At 44.9% G+C, this 13,129-nt stretch overlaps 1 protein-coding gene across 1 annotated transcript in view; it reads left to right on the top strand.

Annotated features, from left to right (window-relative positions):
• The window catches only part of SYNE2 (spectrin repeat containing nuclear envelope protein 2), a 324,116-nt gene that overhangs the window by 109,880 nt on the left and 201,107 nt on the right, over positions 1–13,129 (top strand). The window contains exons 19-25 of the mRNA XM_058655531.1: positions 12–182; positions 5,970–6,128; positions 6,400–6,573; positions 7,867–8,001; positions 9,194–9,352; positions 11,758–11,957; positions 12,056–12,146. Coding sequence (XP_058511514.1) covers positions 12–182; positions 5,970–6,128; positions 6,400–6,573; positions 7,867–8,001; positions 9,194–9,352; positions 11,758–11,957; positions 12,056–12,146 — 1,089 coding nt within the window. The remainder of the gene's footprint in view (positions 1–11; positions 183–5,969; positions 6,129–6,399; positions 6,574–7,866; positions 8,002–9,193; positions 9,353–11,757; positions 11,958–12,055; positions 12,147–13,129) is intronic.

Genomic DNA, 13,129 nt, shown 5'->3' with positions numbered 1-13,129 from the left:
GAACATTGTAGGCTGGAGAAGAACATGAAGAGAAGGAAGAATTCATGGGGCAGCTGAACGTGACTAGAGAGGTGGAAAATCTCACCAGACAAGTGGACATCTGGGAGGCAGAAACCAAGTCTGTTTTGGATCTGCTGAGACAGCAAGATGATGTGGGCATGCCCATGGAGGAATCCTTGCAGGTACTGTTAGCTGTTTGCCACAAACCCGAGACATCAGATACAGTAAACCAGGCACACGAAAGGTCTTTAGTTGCATGGGGGTCGTAGCACGGTTCAGGGAGAAAGTGAGGGTAGAGAGAGACAAAGAGCAGAGCAGAGTAGAGAGACACAGACAGAACGAATAGAGAGAGAGAGAGAAAGACAAAGAACAGAGCAACAGATTGGAGAAGAGCAGAGAGAGAGAGAGCAGAGGAGAAAAGAGAGAGATGAAAGGGAAGAGGTATCCTTATAGCCTCGAGTTGGGGAGAGGGAGTGTGGGGTCAGGGACTGGCAGAGGCGGCTGTGGGTGGACACCAGGGATAAATGCCTCAAAGGGTTGGTGGAGCTGGCCGCCACTATGGGGGTCATAAAGTATAGGGATGGAAGCATGGTTTAAACCTGAAGGTCACTAAGCTTACTTAGGCAAGTGGGCCTTAAGGGGACCGACACCTAGGAAATTTATGGTAGTGTTGGGTAAACAGGTACTCAAGGCGTTCGAGGTGGACCTGAGTCCAGGATGGCGGGTCACTCCTTACAAGTACTGACTTACGATGATGCCCTTAAGATCACTAAAAAACTTCCTGAATAGTCATGAACCCACAGTTTTTCTTTTCTTTGTTAGGAATTTCAAAAATGGCATGGCTTCTCCCATCCCACTGGATCCCCTGTTAAGATTTTGCTGGAAGGCAGAGGTTGGATTAGGAGAGCACTAACACACCTTCTGAATTCTGGGACTAATTCTCCCAGCTACAGAATGGGAATTATCATATCTTCTTGCACCAGAGGGCACAGAGCAGAGAAGCGGGTTCAAGCCCATGTGGGCCAGTGCTGTGTGATCGTAGAAGAGGATTCATTCTGTGCTTTGGGAGTTCTCCTTCGACCCCACCCCTTCCCCACCTGATGCAGGGGGGTGTCCCCCCAGCGTGATGCAGGGAGGGTACCCATGTCCACACACTCACCATGGTCTCTGCTCCTGGGCAGCTAAGAGGCTGAAAGGCAGTGAGGCGAGAGGCTGTTTTAATAGCACTTGGTTCTCCTGGGAGAGGAGTTCTCATTGAGGTTTTTACTGCGTTCCTTGTTCCTGCTCAGCTGTAAAAGCCCCAGAGCATGTCATCTTTTACGATAAGATGGGGAGTTCTCAAAATAAATGGGCAGAATTAACTCTCTGAGTCTGCATTTCAGAAGGGCGAATGCTTTCGAACCAGCTTGTGTTTGCACTGTGTTTGAGAGTGATCATTTATACTGCTTGGAAAAATGTCGCACCTATTTATAAAATAGTCTAAGAACTTGTTTTGTCTGCAAGTGGTTTTTTTCAGTTTCAGTTTTCATGTTTATTTGCTCAACCTGGAATTTAGTTTAGTAATAGAAATGGGATAGAGAGTCAGAATTTAGGAAATTATGTAAGAAGTTTTATTTTTAAATGTAAAATGATTAAAGTGGCCAGTGTTGTGGCTTAGAAGGTGAAGCCGCTGCCTTTGATGGTAACATCCCATGTGAATGCTGGTGCAAAACCCTGATGCTGCACTTTCGATCCAGCTCCCTGCTAATGCTCCTGGGAGAGCAGCAGAGGATGGCCCATGTGCTTTGGCCCCTGTGTCCATGTGGGAGACGCAGAGGAAGCTCCTGGCTCCTGACTTTGGCCTGGGAAATGAACCAGTGGATACAAGATCTCTGTCTCTCCCTCTTTTTGTGTAACTCTGTCTTTCTGATAAATAAAAGAATAAAATATTTTTTAAATTATGTAAAATGTTTTCAAAGCAGTAACAGTGATTCATCTCATGAACAGTGAAATTGCAAATGTGCCACATTATCTCCTCTTAGATGAAGGATTAGGTAGATCTCTATTGGCTGAAATACTTGATCAAGATGTGTTCAAAGTAGAAAAGCAAATTGCCAGACAGTTGAAGCAGTGAGATCCTGGTTGTGTTCTAGAAGTTTTTATGTCTGTAGAGCATTGCCTCCCTAACTTGATCTGCTTGATAGCCAGCTCATAGTGCAGTTAGTTCCTGGCACATTACCAACATACTGTAAAGCTTTTTATGATGCTTGTCTGAGCGATGATTAACTGATAACCAAGGCGGAGATAGGGAACAGGAGAAACTTTTTCTTTACATGCTATAATTTCAAAAGAAAATGAAATTACAAACAGTGTGCTCGTTGCAAAGCATTAAGATCATTGTAATTCCACTGCTTTTAGACTAATAAGATCCAAAGGGATACTTTAAAGGTTCATGGAAAATAGATATTATGAACCTTGCATGAATTTTAGAAGTCTTTACACCAAAATAACCTTATCTTTAATTCTGCTTTCCATGAACTTCTTGACGTACTCTGAGACATTTACGTACTGATTGTTGCATAGTGTTTTCTGCATAGGCATGCTACCCTTGAGTTTAAATTTTCTTTTACTAATTTGACGGGAGTGTCTTAATTATTTACCTTTTAATTTAGATTACATAGAATTTCTTACACGATTCATTAATTACTCATCAAATTGACTTATCTGTTGACATAGATTTATTTATTTATTTGAAAGGCAGAGTTAAAAAGAAGGCAGAGCAGGGAAGCTGTTCCATCTGCTGTCTCACATCTCACACGGCTGGCCACGGCTGCTAGAGCTGGGCCATCCCGAAGCTGGGTGCATCATCTGGGTCTGCTACAAGGATGAGGGGGGGCCAAGGACATGGACCCTCCTCTGCTGCTTTCCAAGGCCATTAGCAGGGAGCTGGATTGATGATGCAGTAGCCAGGACTGGGACTGATGCCAATATGGGATGTCAGGGTTGCAGGCAGCAGTTTGACCTGTTATGCCACAAATGCTAACCCCTTGGATTATCTTTTATATATTTATTAGTCATGTATTTCTGTGTGATATCTATTGTATTTTCAGACTTCTGTTTGGATTCTTGGTATCTTTAAAAAAATTGATTTAAATGAAGTCTTAACTTTTAATTGGGACACAATTATATATTTCCAGGACGGTTGTGAAAATTATATAAAATCTGCCATTCAAATAAAGATAAATATAGAATAAATATTTTTTTTAAAAAACCCTGAATTCTCTAAAAAACTATATGAAGAATTCTAATATAATCCTTTCCCAGGTTTCCAAACTCTTCCCTTCCTCTTTTCTTGTGTGAATATGCATACATACATGATTGCATGCATATTTATGTTTTCAGAATTGTTGCGAAGTTGCAGAGAGGATGCCCTTTACCCCTCAATTCCTCAGTATGTGTTTCCTAAAAGTGCAAGCATTCTCTTACCTGCCTATCGTTACCAAGAGCAGAACATCATCAGTGACACACCATCTCATCTGCAGGCTCACCCAGCATTTGCTCATGTCACTGTTACTTGGCAACAAGAGAAAATGCACATCGTGCCTTAGGGCCAGTTGTTAGGCCTGGCCAGCCTGCTGCTCGCTGGAACAGCCCCTCTGACTGCTCTTGTGTCTTCCGCCATGTGGCGCTGTGGAGGGAGGTAAATTCTGCCTCCATCTGATGTTTCCTCGTGACTAGACTCAGATGTGCACTTGTGGCGTGAGTGGCCCAGCAGTGCTGTTTCCCTCTCGACACATCATCTTAGTCATCACAGGATGATGACTTGTCCCTGACAGCTGGACTCTAAGGATCCCACCAGCGAGGCCTTGATGTGGTCTGCGGATGCACAGGGCACTCAGAGTTGGGCCCTGGAGCTTTTTCTGTTGGACATGAACTGTTTCCCAGAGCGTCAGCACCTGTCAAGGCCACCCTGTGACCATGAGGCAGGGCCATTCTGTTATCATGTCTGAAACCATGAACATTTCCTTATCACACCAGTGGCTAAGTGCCTCTCCCTCCTGGCTGCCAGGGCTGCCCCTGGCTTCCTTCCCAGCTCTGGCTTCAGCCTAATCTTCCTGCCATCACGGGAGATTTGTGATACACGATGCTAGACTTTCTGCTCTCACGGTGCACATGCACCCTCATGTGGCAGTTCCTAAAAATGCTTTCAGCCACAGTTCTATTCCTGTGGCACTTGACATTGGTGATCATCATGCTGGTCAGCTGGCTAATTAACTGGTTGTCTGCCAAGTGTATCCATTAAAAGTTACTTTTTCATTTGTAATTATTATGTATCTGTAGGCAGTGCTTTGAAACTATGTAAATAGCCTATTCTTCCTGCAACTATCTGTAGCTCATATTTTGCTTATTTATTTTTCTAACTTTACCTTGTTGCAACTTCTTTTGTATTTTTTTCATACATACTGCAGTGTGGCATGTCACTATAGGCATATAGTGTATAGTCAGTGGATCAGGGTAAATGGCAATTCTTTTATCTGTTACTGTATTTGTTTATAATTTCTTTTTATGGCACATATATTTTTAAAGATTTATTTTTATTTGAAACGCATAATTATAGAAATAGAAGGAGAGAGACCAAGAATCTTTCATTTGCTGGCTCACTCCCCAAATGGCTGGAGTGGCCGGAGCTGGGTTGATTGGAAGAAGGGAGCTTCCTCTGGGGCTCCCATGTGGGAGACCATGTGGGTGTAGGAGTTCAAGGATGTGGATTGTCCTTTGCTGCTTTCCCAGGCTGCAAGCAAGGAGCCAGATCAGAAGTAGAGCAGCTGGGACTTGAACCAGTGCCGGTATAGGATGCTGGTGCTGTATTGGTGGCTTTGTGTGCTATGCCTTAGTGCAAGCCCAACTCCCTCATTTATCATTTCTTACAGGTTATTTTCTGTGTGAAGTCTTTAGGTTTTCCTGTGTGTAAAACCTTGTCTTCCCACAAACAACTTCTCTGCCACATCCCCACTGTACTATGATGCCCTACAGCATATGTTCCAATGAAATAGCTGTTGTCTTTTCCCTTTCTTTAAAAAAACCAGCCAGACAAACATTGTATCTTTTTATTTATTTGAAAGGCAGAGATAGAAGTGTCTCCCATTGCTAGTTCACTCGACAATGCCTGTAATAGTCAAGGCTGGCTCAGGTCATACCAAAACCAGAAAGTCAACCTGGGTCTCCCACACGGATGGCAGGATCCCGAGTGCTTGAGGCATCTGTCAGATAAATCTTTTTGGTATTTGTTTTCCTCAGTCAGCCTCTGTGAAGTTTCCATACTAATTTGCCTTAGAACCGTTGCACTTTGGGATTTACTCCCATTCTCTTACTGCCTTTCAACCGACACTATATTACATTTAGCTTTTATTTTATTGACATTTGAACAAGAACCTGTCATCTGTAAAAGACCATGTTGTGGGACTGGTGTTTTGTTTTAGCAGGGAGAGCTGCCACCTGCAACACTGGCAGCCCACATGGGTGCCAGTTTGAATCCCAGCTGCTCTGCTTCCCATCCAGATTCCTGCTAATGACCTGGGGAGGCAGCGGACGCTGGCCCAAGTGCCTGGGCCCCTGCACCTGTGTGGGAGACTGGGATGAAGGCTCTGGCTGTTGACCTCAGCCTGGCCAGTCTGGGCTCTTGTGGCTATCTGGAGAGTGAAACGGTGAATGGAAGAGCTCTATTATCTCTCTTTTCCTTCATCTCTTTCTTTCTCTTAGCAACTCAAATAGATAAAAATCTTTTTTTTTAAAGGCCATTTTGTTTGGAATTTGGCTGTTTTAATATAAATTTCAAAGTGGATTTTTAAAATAGCATTTTTTTTCCGAATATAAATTTGCCTCATTATGGACTAACAATGAAGCTTTCCCAGTTTCCTGTTGAGAATACTGAGGTTAATATGTAACTTATAAGCCAAATGTTTCTTGTGATCTTCCATTGGTTCCCACAGCATCTCATTGCCAAAGGCTCCATGTATGAAGAGCTGGTGGCCAGAACTGAAGATACTTTACAGATAGATGTGCAGAACATTTCAAGCCAGGAGTCCCTTCAACATGTTCTCACAACTGGACTGCAGACAAAGATTCAAGAAGCTAAAGAGAAAATCCAGGTGTGTCCTTCATATTGAGTAAATTTGTTCTTGAAAAGTACATGGTGTAGAGGCGGCTCAGAAAGGGAAAGGTCACATGGTATAGTCCTTTAGTGTCACATTTACTTTCTTGTGACCTGCAGCATATTGGAAAACACAAATGCAGTAAGTGAGATATTCCTGTGTCTAGTAGGACATTAGAAATCGCCTCTCCGTACTCTATTAGCTGAAGGGTTTACTAGGAAGTTGGACCAAGTGTTCACTTGAGGACTTTTTTTTCCCCCCTTTTCAGATCAATGTGGTGAAACTTATTGCAGCATCAAAGAACTCAAGTGATATATCCCCGGGCCTGGATGTCAGGCTGCAGGTGCAAGAATCTCAGAAGGAGCTGGAATCTCAAATCACCAAGGCTGAGCAGCTGCTTGAGCAAAGAGAGAGCCCCACTGCGCTCATTTCAAAATACAAGGTGGGAGTGGTTCCCACCCTCCAGTGCTGGAAAGTTGCTAATAGAAACACAGTGCTTCCTTCACTATAATAATAGAGTTATTGTGACTTGATAAACATCCTAGTTTTGGCATATGTTTCTCCTGAGGGTTTTACAAATTGGCAGAGGGGTGGTGGCAACATTTGGTGAAGATTCCATACCTTGGAATTCCTGTTCCGTGACCCCTTTTCTGCTAAAGCAGGCCCTGGGAGGCAGCCGTGATGGGTCTGGTACTTGGGTCCCTGATATCCACATGAGAAACCCAGTTTGCATTCCTGTTTCCTGGCTTGTGCAAGCATTTGGGAAGTGAACCAGTGCATGGACGCTCCCTCTGTCTCAAGATATATCTGCTCTCCCTCTCTGTCCCTCTTTCTCCTTACTGCTCCTCCAATAAAATTAACACACTGACAAAGGTTTTTAAAATGAAATTTAAAAACAGACTGAATCCATGACATTGGACAAGAATTTAATTTCTCTGGCTTTTTCGTTCCCAATTGTACAGTGGGCATAATTGTTTCAGCCTCTCCTGCTGCCAGATTTTTTTTAAATTAATTTATTTGCAGAGCTGTAAAAAGAGGAGGAGAGATTGAGATCTTCTTTCCATTGGTTTACTTCTCAAATAGCTGCAACACCTGAGCCTGGGCCAGGCCAAAGCCAGGAGCCTGGCTCTCCATCCCATGGATGGCAGGGGTACCCGGACTTGGGCCATCCTCTGCTGACTTCCCAGGCTCACTAGCAGGGGGTTAGATTGGAAAGGAAGCAGCAGAAACTCAAACCTGGATCCATATAGGATGCAAAGTTACAGGTGGCAGCTTAGTGTGCTACGCCACCAATGCTGGCTCCCCAGAACTATTGACTTACAAATATCTTTGCACCAAAATAAACTTCTCTTCTCTAAAATGTTATTTATTTTTGTATTTGAGTGCCAGAGAGACTGAGAGGGACTGAGAGAGAAAGCTCCCAGCAGTGGTTCGCTTTTCAAATGCCTACAACATTCTTGGTTGGGCTGGGCTAAGGGAGAGAGCTGGGAACTCGTTCCAAGTCTCCCACGCAGAAACATGGTTGTTGGAGCCATCACTGCTGGATGCTGCAGGGTCTGTATTATCAGGAAGCCAGAGTTAGGCTCGCTGATAGGGTTCGCAGGCATCTTAATTGCTAAGCTAAATGACTATCCAACTTAGGTTTTAAAATTTAGGTCTTAATTTTTCTCAGACTTTTTGTGAGAAAAACAAATTAGGCTTGTTGATTTGGCGTATTGGCTGTTTGTTTTTTTAGGACGCATTAATGCTTTTGAATAGTAAGAGCATGGCGAAGTACTTGAAAGCCCTTGAAGAAATGAAACACAGCGTAACTGAGGATGCGCAGCTGTCTTTGGGAGAGAAGAGCAGAGACGTGTGTGCCAAGTGGGAGGTATGCCACGTGCCACATCTGTGCCTTGTGCTGCTGTGAGGCCAGTGCAGGACCGCCTGGGGTTCCCTGGATGGAGCGCCTCACTTGTGCAGCTGGCCCCAAGCGCTACCGCAGCTGCCTTCTGCCTGCCTTCAGCCAACACGACCCTCTGTAGAGATTAGAGGGCTAGTGGAAAGGGGAGGAAAGGAAAGCTCAATCGCTTTCACTCTCTGCCTGGGGCTGTGTCTCAGGCTGTGGCTGGGTCCTCCCAGGGGTGTTGTGTTTGCCGTGTTAAGTGCTGAGGGCTCTTTCTGGTTTTCTAGTTAGATCCAGAGCGAGGCAGCATATCAACACAGGCCCAGGAAGTGCTTAGTAGCAAAACTGTTGTATTCTTTGGTGGCAGATCAACTTGGAGTCAGCAGCGGTGACCTTGGACGAGTTACTGACTGCAGAAGCTTCACTGATGAAACGGGAAGGACACTGCCTACTTGGCAGCGTGATCGCCAGGGTTTATATGCAGAATCTAACAGAGATTATTTTCATAAGATGGTGATAAATAACAACACATGTTTTGCAAATCCCTAAATATACATATATGTGAGATTTAATCAGATAGTATATTATACATACTATGTATACTAGCAATGAAATAACACAGTTGAGAGTCCTCCTAAAATACTTCACAAAGCAGACTTTTTCATGTTAAAATGGCTTTATAGAATTATCATAAATGTGATGCAGAGAGGGGCAGTATACCCATTCCCAGTTCATCCATTACGAATATCTTCCTATAGTACCTTTGTCACAACGAATGGGCCAAGATGAGTATGTTTGGATTAACTGAAGTTTGTGCTTTGATCCAATTTCCACAGTTTTCTCCTGATTTCCCTTTGGCCTCTTCCAAAACCAGGAGACAAGTGATGTGGCCCGTGTCCTGAGGCTCAGCTGTGTATTTTGCATTCCTCCCCTCCGTTGCTTTTCCATTCGCTTAGTGTCTCGCACAGCTGAAACGTGTTTGTAGTTGTTAGAAAAAAAAGACAGGCATTCACAAGTTGGGATATTTTAAAGCATTCTCGAAGAAACGTGTGGATTAGAATATTGTGGAGACTCTACTTCGGTCTTCTTGCTACTGCAAATATTTCTGTTGTGAGTACAAATATTTTTTCAGCAGGTTCTGTTCCCATGGTTGACAAGATTCTTTGTTTTCCCATAGTCTCTTCATCATGAATTGTCTTTGTATATGCAACAACTGAAGGTAGATATTGAGAAAGAAAAGCTGAGTGACTGTATTTCCAAACTCGAAAAGCAGATCAATAGAGAGAAGAAGCTTCTTCGCAGAGGAAGGACCAAGGGCCTCCTCCAGGAGCACGAGGTGAAGCAGCCTGTTTCCGCTTAGACTTGTCATCCTGTGGGCCTTATCTCAAATGGGTGCCTGTGTCTTTAGTTTGGGATTAAATTACCTCTTTGACCCCTTCCTCTCTTACTCCCTGGGGCTCATGGAGGGCTCTGGGGCACAAACTCTGACCGGAACCTGTGTGTCTCACCAGTTAGAAGCAAGGCAGTGGGTGAACATTCCACGATTGCCCTGGGAAGGTCTCGGATGGCAGATCAGGAGAGGAGGCTGGTCACAGATGTATCCATGTGGCCTCTGTGCACAGGGTTGTCACAGTTGGGACACTGTGTCCTTGGCAGTGACCTTGGTGACAAGTAGCCGATCAGGAAATAGAGCCCCATTGGATAGCTTTCACATGTCTGACCTCTCTCTTCATTTCTTTTTGTATCAGTTGGTAGCTCTCCCAGTTTCAGCCTTCATTGCTTTTGGATGAGTGGTCATGACGAAGTTCATGGAAAATTGGTATTCTAAAAAAAAGTGAATTTCAAATTTTTGGCATGAAAGTAATTTTTTAAATTCCATTTTCCATGAGTTTATTGAAGTTCCTTCTGTGCATCTGTGTGTGTGTATCCCTGTGTTATAATATTTTTTAAGAAAGGGTCTTATTAAAATTATCTGTGTGGCAGAGAAACAGGGTGATCTCTTCTCTTATCTGCCAACTCTTTCCCCAAAAGCCAGCAATAGCCACGGCTGGGCCCGGCCAAAGCCAGGAGTCCAGGGCACCAGCCGGGTTTCCCCGGGCAGGTGGCAGGAGCCCCAGCTGTAAGCCATCATTGGCAGGAGTGGAACTGAGACTCAGACCTAGGTGCTCTGGTGTGGAATGTGGGTGTCCCAGCTGGTGGCTTCCACCTACAGCAAATGCCCACCGTGTCCTCTGCGTTGGGAGACATCCTTCCACTTTGGGCTAATTCCATGCTTCCCTGGGGTGACGTGGTGCACTCTTCATAGCTCCCTCTGCACTGGTTTCGATTTCCTGCCAAGTCCTTTCTGCCGAGCTTTAGTTCTGTTTCATGGGCGTCCTTCAGAGCCCTGCCCTGCAGTCTGTCTAAAGTGGACATGACCTGTCCTCACTGGCTTTGCCTTTGCTATGCCTTGGCTGGGCGGAGTGTTGCTCTCTGAAAATGCCCTCTCCCCTTCCCTCCTGTCCCACATGGCCTTGAGGTCTTTGCTAAGTCCTGTCTAGTACTCTTCTCCGGAGCAACTCCTTGTGCCTGCTTCAGAAAGTTTGGGGAAAACAGGATGAAGATAGTTTTATTGGAGCATATACATTTTGAAATACATGTGTGGTTTCTTCCCGATACTCATTTTCCTTGGCCATTTTGACTCCCGCTGGGTTCAGAACAGCTGTGTTTTTCATTCTCTTGGTGATGTTTTTGCTGGAAATGAACTTGTCCCCCTGAGATCCAGCACTGTTCCTACTGCATCAGCTCGGAGGGTTGTGCCTGGTGGAGGGGCTGTCTGGCTCTGAAAGACCCAGAGTGGCTCCATCACAGCCCTTAGCACACCAGATGCTCAGCACTGGTATAGACATTACTGAGCTGCAAATCCCTTTGGGGTGGATGCCCTCATCTTTCTGTGGCCCTCTAGTGCAGGTCAGCTACATATCATAATACCTTGGGGTGAACCTTTGGTGCAGCAGTTAAGACAAAGTGTCGCTTGAAGTATCTGCCTCCCATATCAGAGGTCCCGGGCTCAGCTTTTGCCTGAGCACTCTGGGAGGGAGCAGGTGGTGGCTCCAGTAGCTGAGGCCTGGCTACTCTACTTGGGAGGCTTAGCTCAGTTCCTGGCTCCTGGCTTTGGCCTGGTCCAGCTCTTGCAGCGATAGACATTTATAGAGTGAACCAGTAGATGGGAAAAATCTGTCTTTGCATTTTACATCCTTAAAAATAAATAAAAGCAACAATAACAGTCATAAGTGACTGGGAGTAACCTCTTAGGGAGGAAGGTGATTTTGGCTTACGGTTTTGGAGGGTCAAAGCCCGAGTTGGACAGTGCCTTGGCTCAGGTGTGTGGGTAGCCTGGAGGCTGGTGCAGATATGTCCACTCCTGGTGAGCTAGAAGCACAGAGAACTTCCTGCAGGCATACCTCCAGTGACCTGAGGTCCTCCGGTGCCCACCTCCTAGATGCTGAAATTAGATGACGTCTCCATTTCTCATTTGTTGACCATTGATTTTAATCCTTTAGCCATTCCCATAATACTTTAGGGACCAAGCCCTTATATTGTGGGTCTTTGGGCTACATCTGATTTATTATCCAAATCACAGCATAAACCATGGCCACAAGGAACAGGACTAGAAAGGAGCATGTTACAGGAGGCACACTTCCTTGTGAGCTCGGCATGCCAAGTTGCTGAAGCGCATTGCCTGCTCTGTTCCTCCTGCAGGCTTGCTTCTCTAAGGAAGGCATCCTGCAGCAGCTTCACCAGCACAGGGATGTCCTCAGGGAGCTGTGTGAGGAGCTCACTCTCCAGGAGAGTCAACAGGAAGTGAAGCGAACCCTCAGGGATTACGAACAGAAGATCGACAGACTCCTGCGATGCGCCTCTGAGATCCACATGACACTGCGAGACCCATCGGGGAACAAGTCAGTGCTTTCTCAAAGGGGCTGCACTTCAGAGTAAAGCCCAAAGAAGCCTTTTCCAAAAAAAAAGATACTAAAATACAATTCTGATACCTTCCTAGGGAGTCCGTAGCCACAACGGAGAATGGAGGAAGGGATTCGCACAGTGAGGTGCCGTTTGCAAAGTCTGATAACGAGCCATCAAACGAAAAGGTGCTGAGTGTGGATAATGTCTTTCAGAAGCAAACCCGATGTAAAAAAAAAGTGCACAACAATTTGCTTCTTGTTAATTAAGTGTTGGTTTCAATGATCCCATTGGTTTCATCAACTGGGAATTCCCTCTTCCATTGTGCTAGGAAGACTGCTCTTCCAAGAATTAGAGTGCAGTGACGCAGGAGCGCATGTAGCATGCATCGGTGGGCCTTTGCGACATTTGCTCCAGAGGCCCTTCTGCCCGGTTAGGAAGGGGGTTGTCAGCTCCCCTGTACTTCAGTGGGAGGAGGTGGCGCTTCGCCTGGACACATGGGGCCATTTCAGGGAGATATGCTTTGTGGGTTGTCTTTTTCTCATTGGAATGATTTTTGCCTTCCTTGAACATTGAATTTTTCTGAATTCTTGAATTTGAAAGTTCCTTCTGTTTACATGAAGGTTCTTCAATACATTATTATGAACTTGGAATTAAAGATAAGGCAATTTTGGTGGAAAAAAAGTTTGAACTCCCTGTGATTTTTTTCATAGGTGGCATTGCCATGGACTTTTTGAAGAGCTTTCGTAGACATGGTTTTGAATATTTTAAAATTTTGGTACAAAACTAAATGTACCTTTTAATTGTGGTTCCATGAACTTTTTGAAGTGCTGGCCATAACATAACCCAAATTGCCAGTGAGGACGTTGTAGGAAAGGAATGAGGTGTTGGCATTTGGAGTTCTATTCCTGTTAAAGTTGGGGGTTTTTTCAAACGCAGCTGTGAGTTCTTGGACAGAACTTTAGGGTCTGGGAGCATTTGCTTACCATGCTGTTGGGAGGTGAGACTCAGTCTAATTCATCTCTTTTCTAAAAGAAAGCTGTCTGCTGAGCTGTGCGATCTCAGGAATTGTGCTGTGTCCTAGGGTGGGATAGAAGCGATCAATGATTCATCTTTGAACATAATGTACCATTCGTTGTCTCTAGACAAGTATGTCTAAGAAACTGTGTTT

The sequence above is a fragment of the Ochotona princeps genome, chromosome 26, assembly GCF_030435755.1.
Source record: "Ochotona princeps isolate mOchPri1 chromosome 26, mOchPri1.hap1, whole genome shotgun sequence".
Classification (NCBI taxonomy): domain Eukaryota; kingdom Metazoa; phylum Chordata; class Mammalia; order Lagomorpha; family Ochotonidae; genus Ochotona; species Ochotona princeps.
Note: the sequence above shows the minus strand (reverse complement) of the source record. Positions and strands in the feature narration are given on the sequence as shown.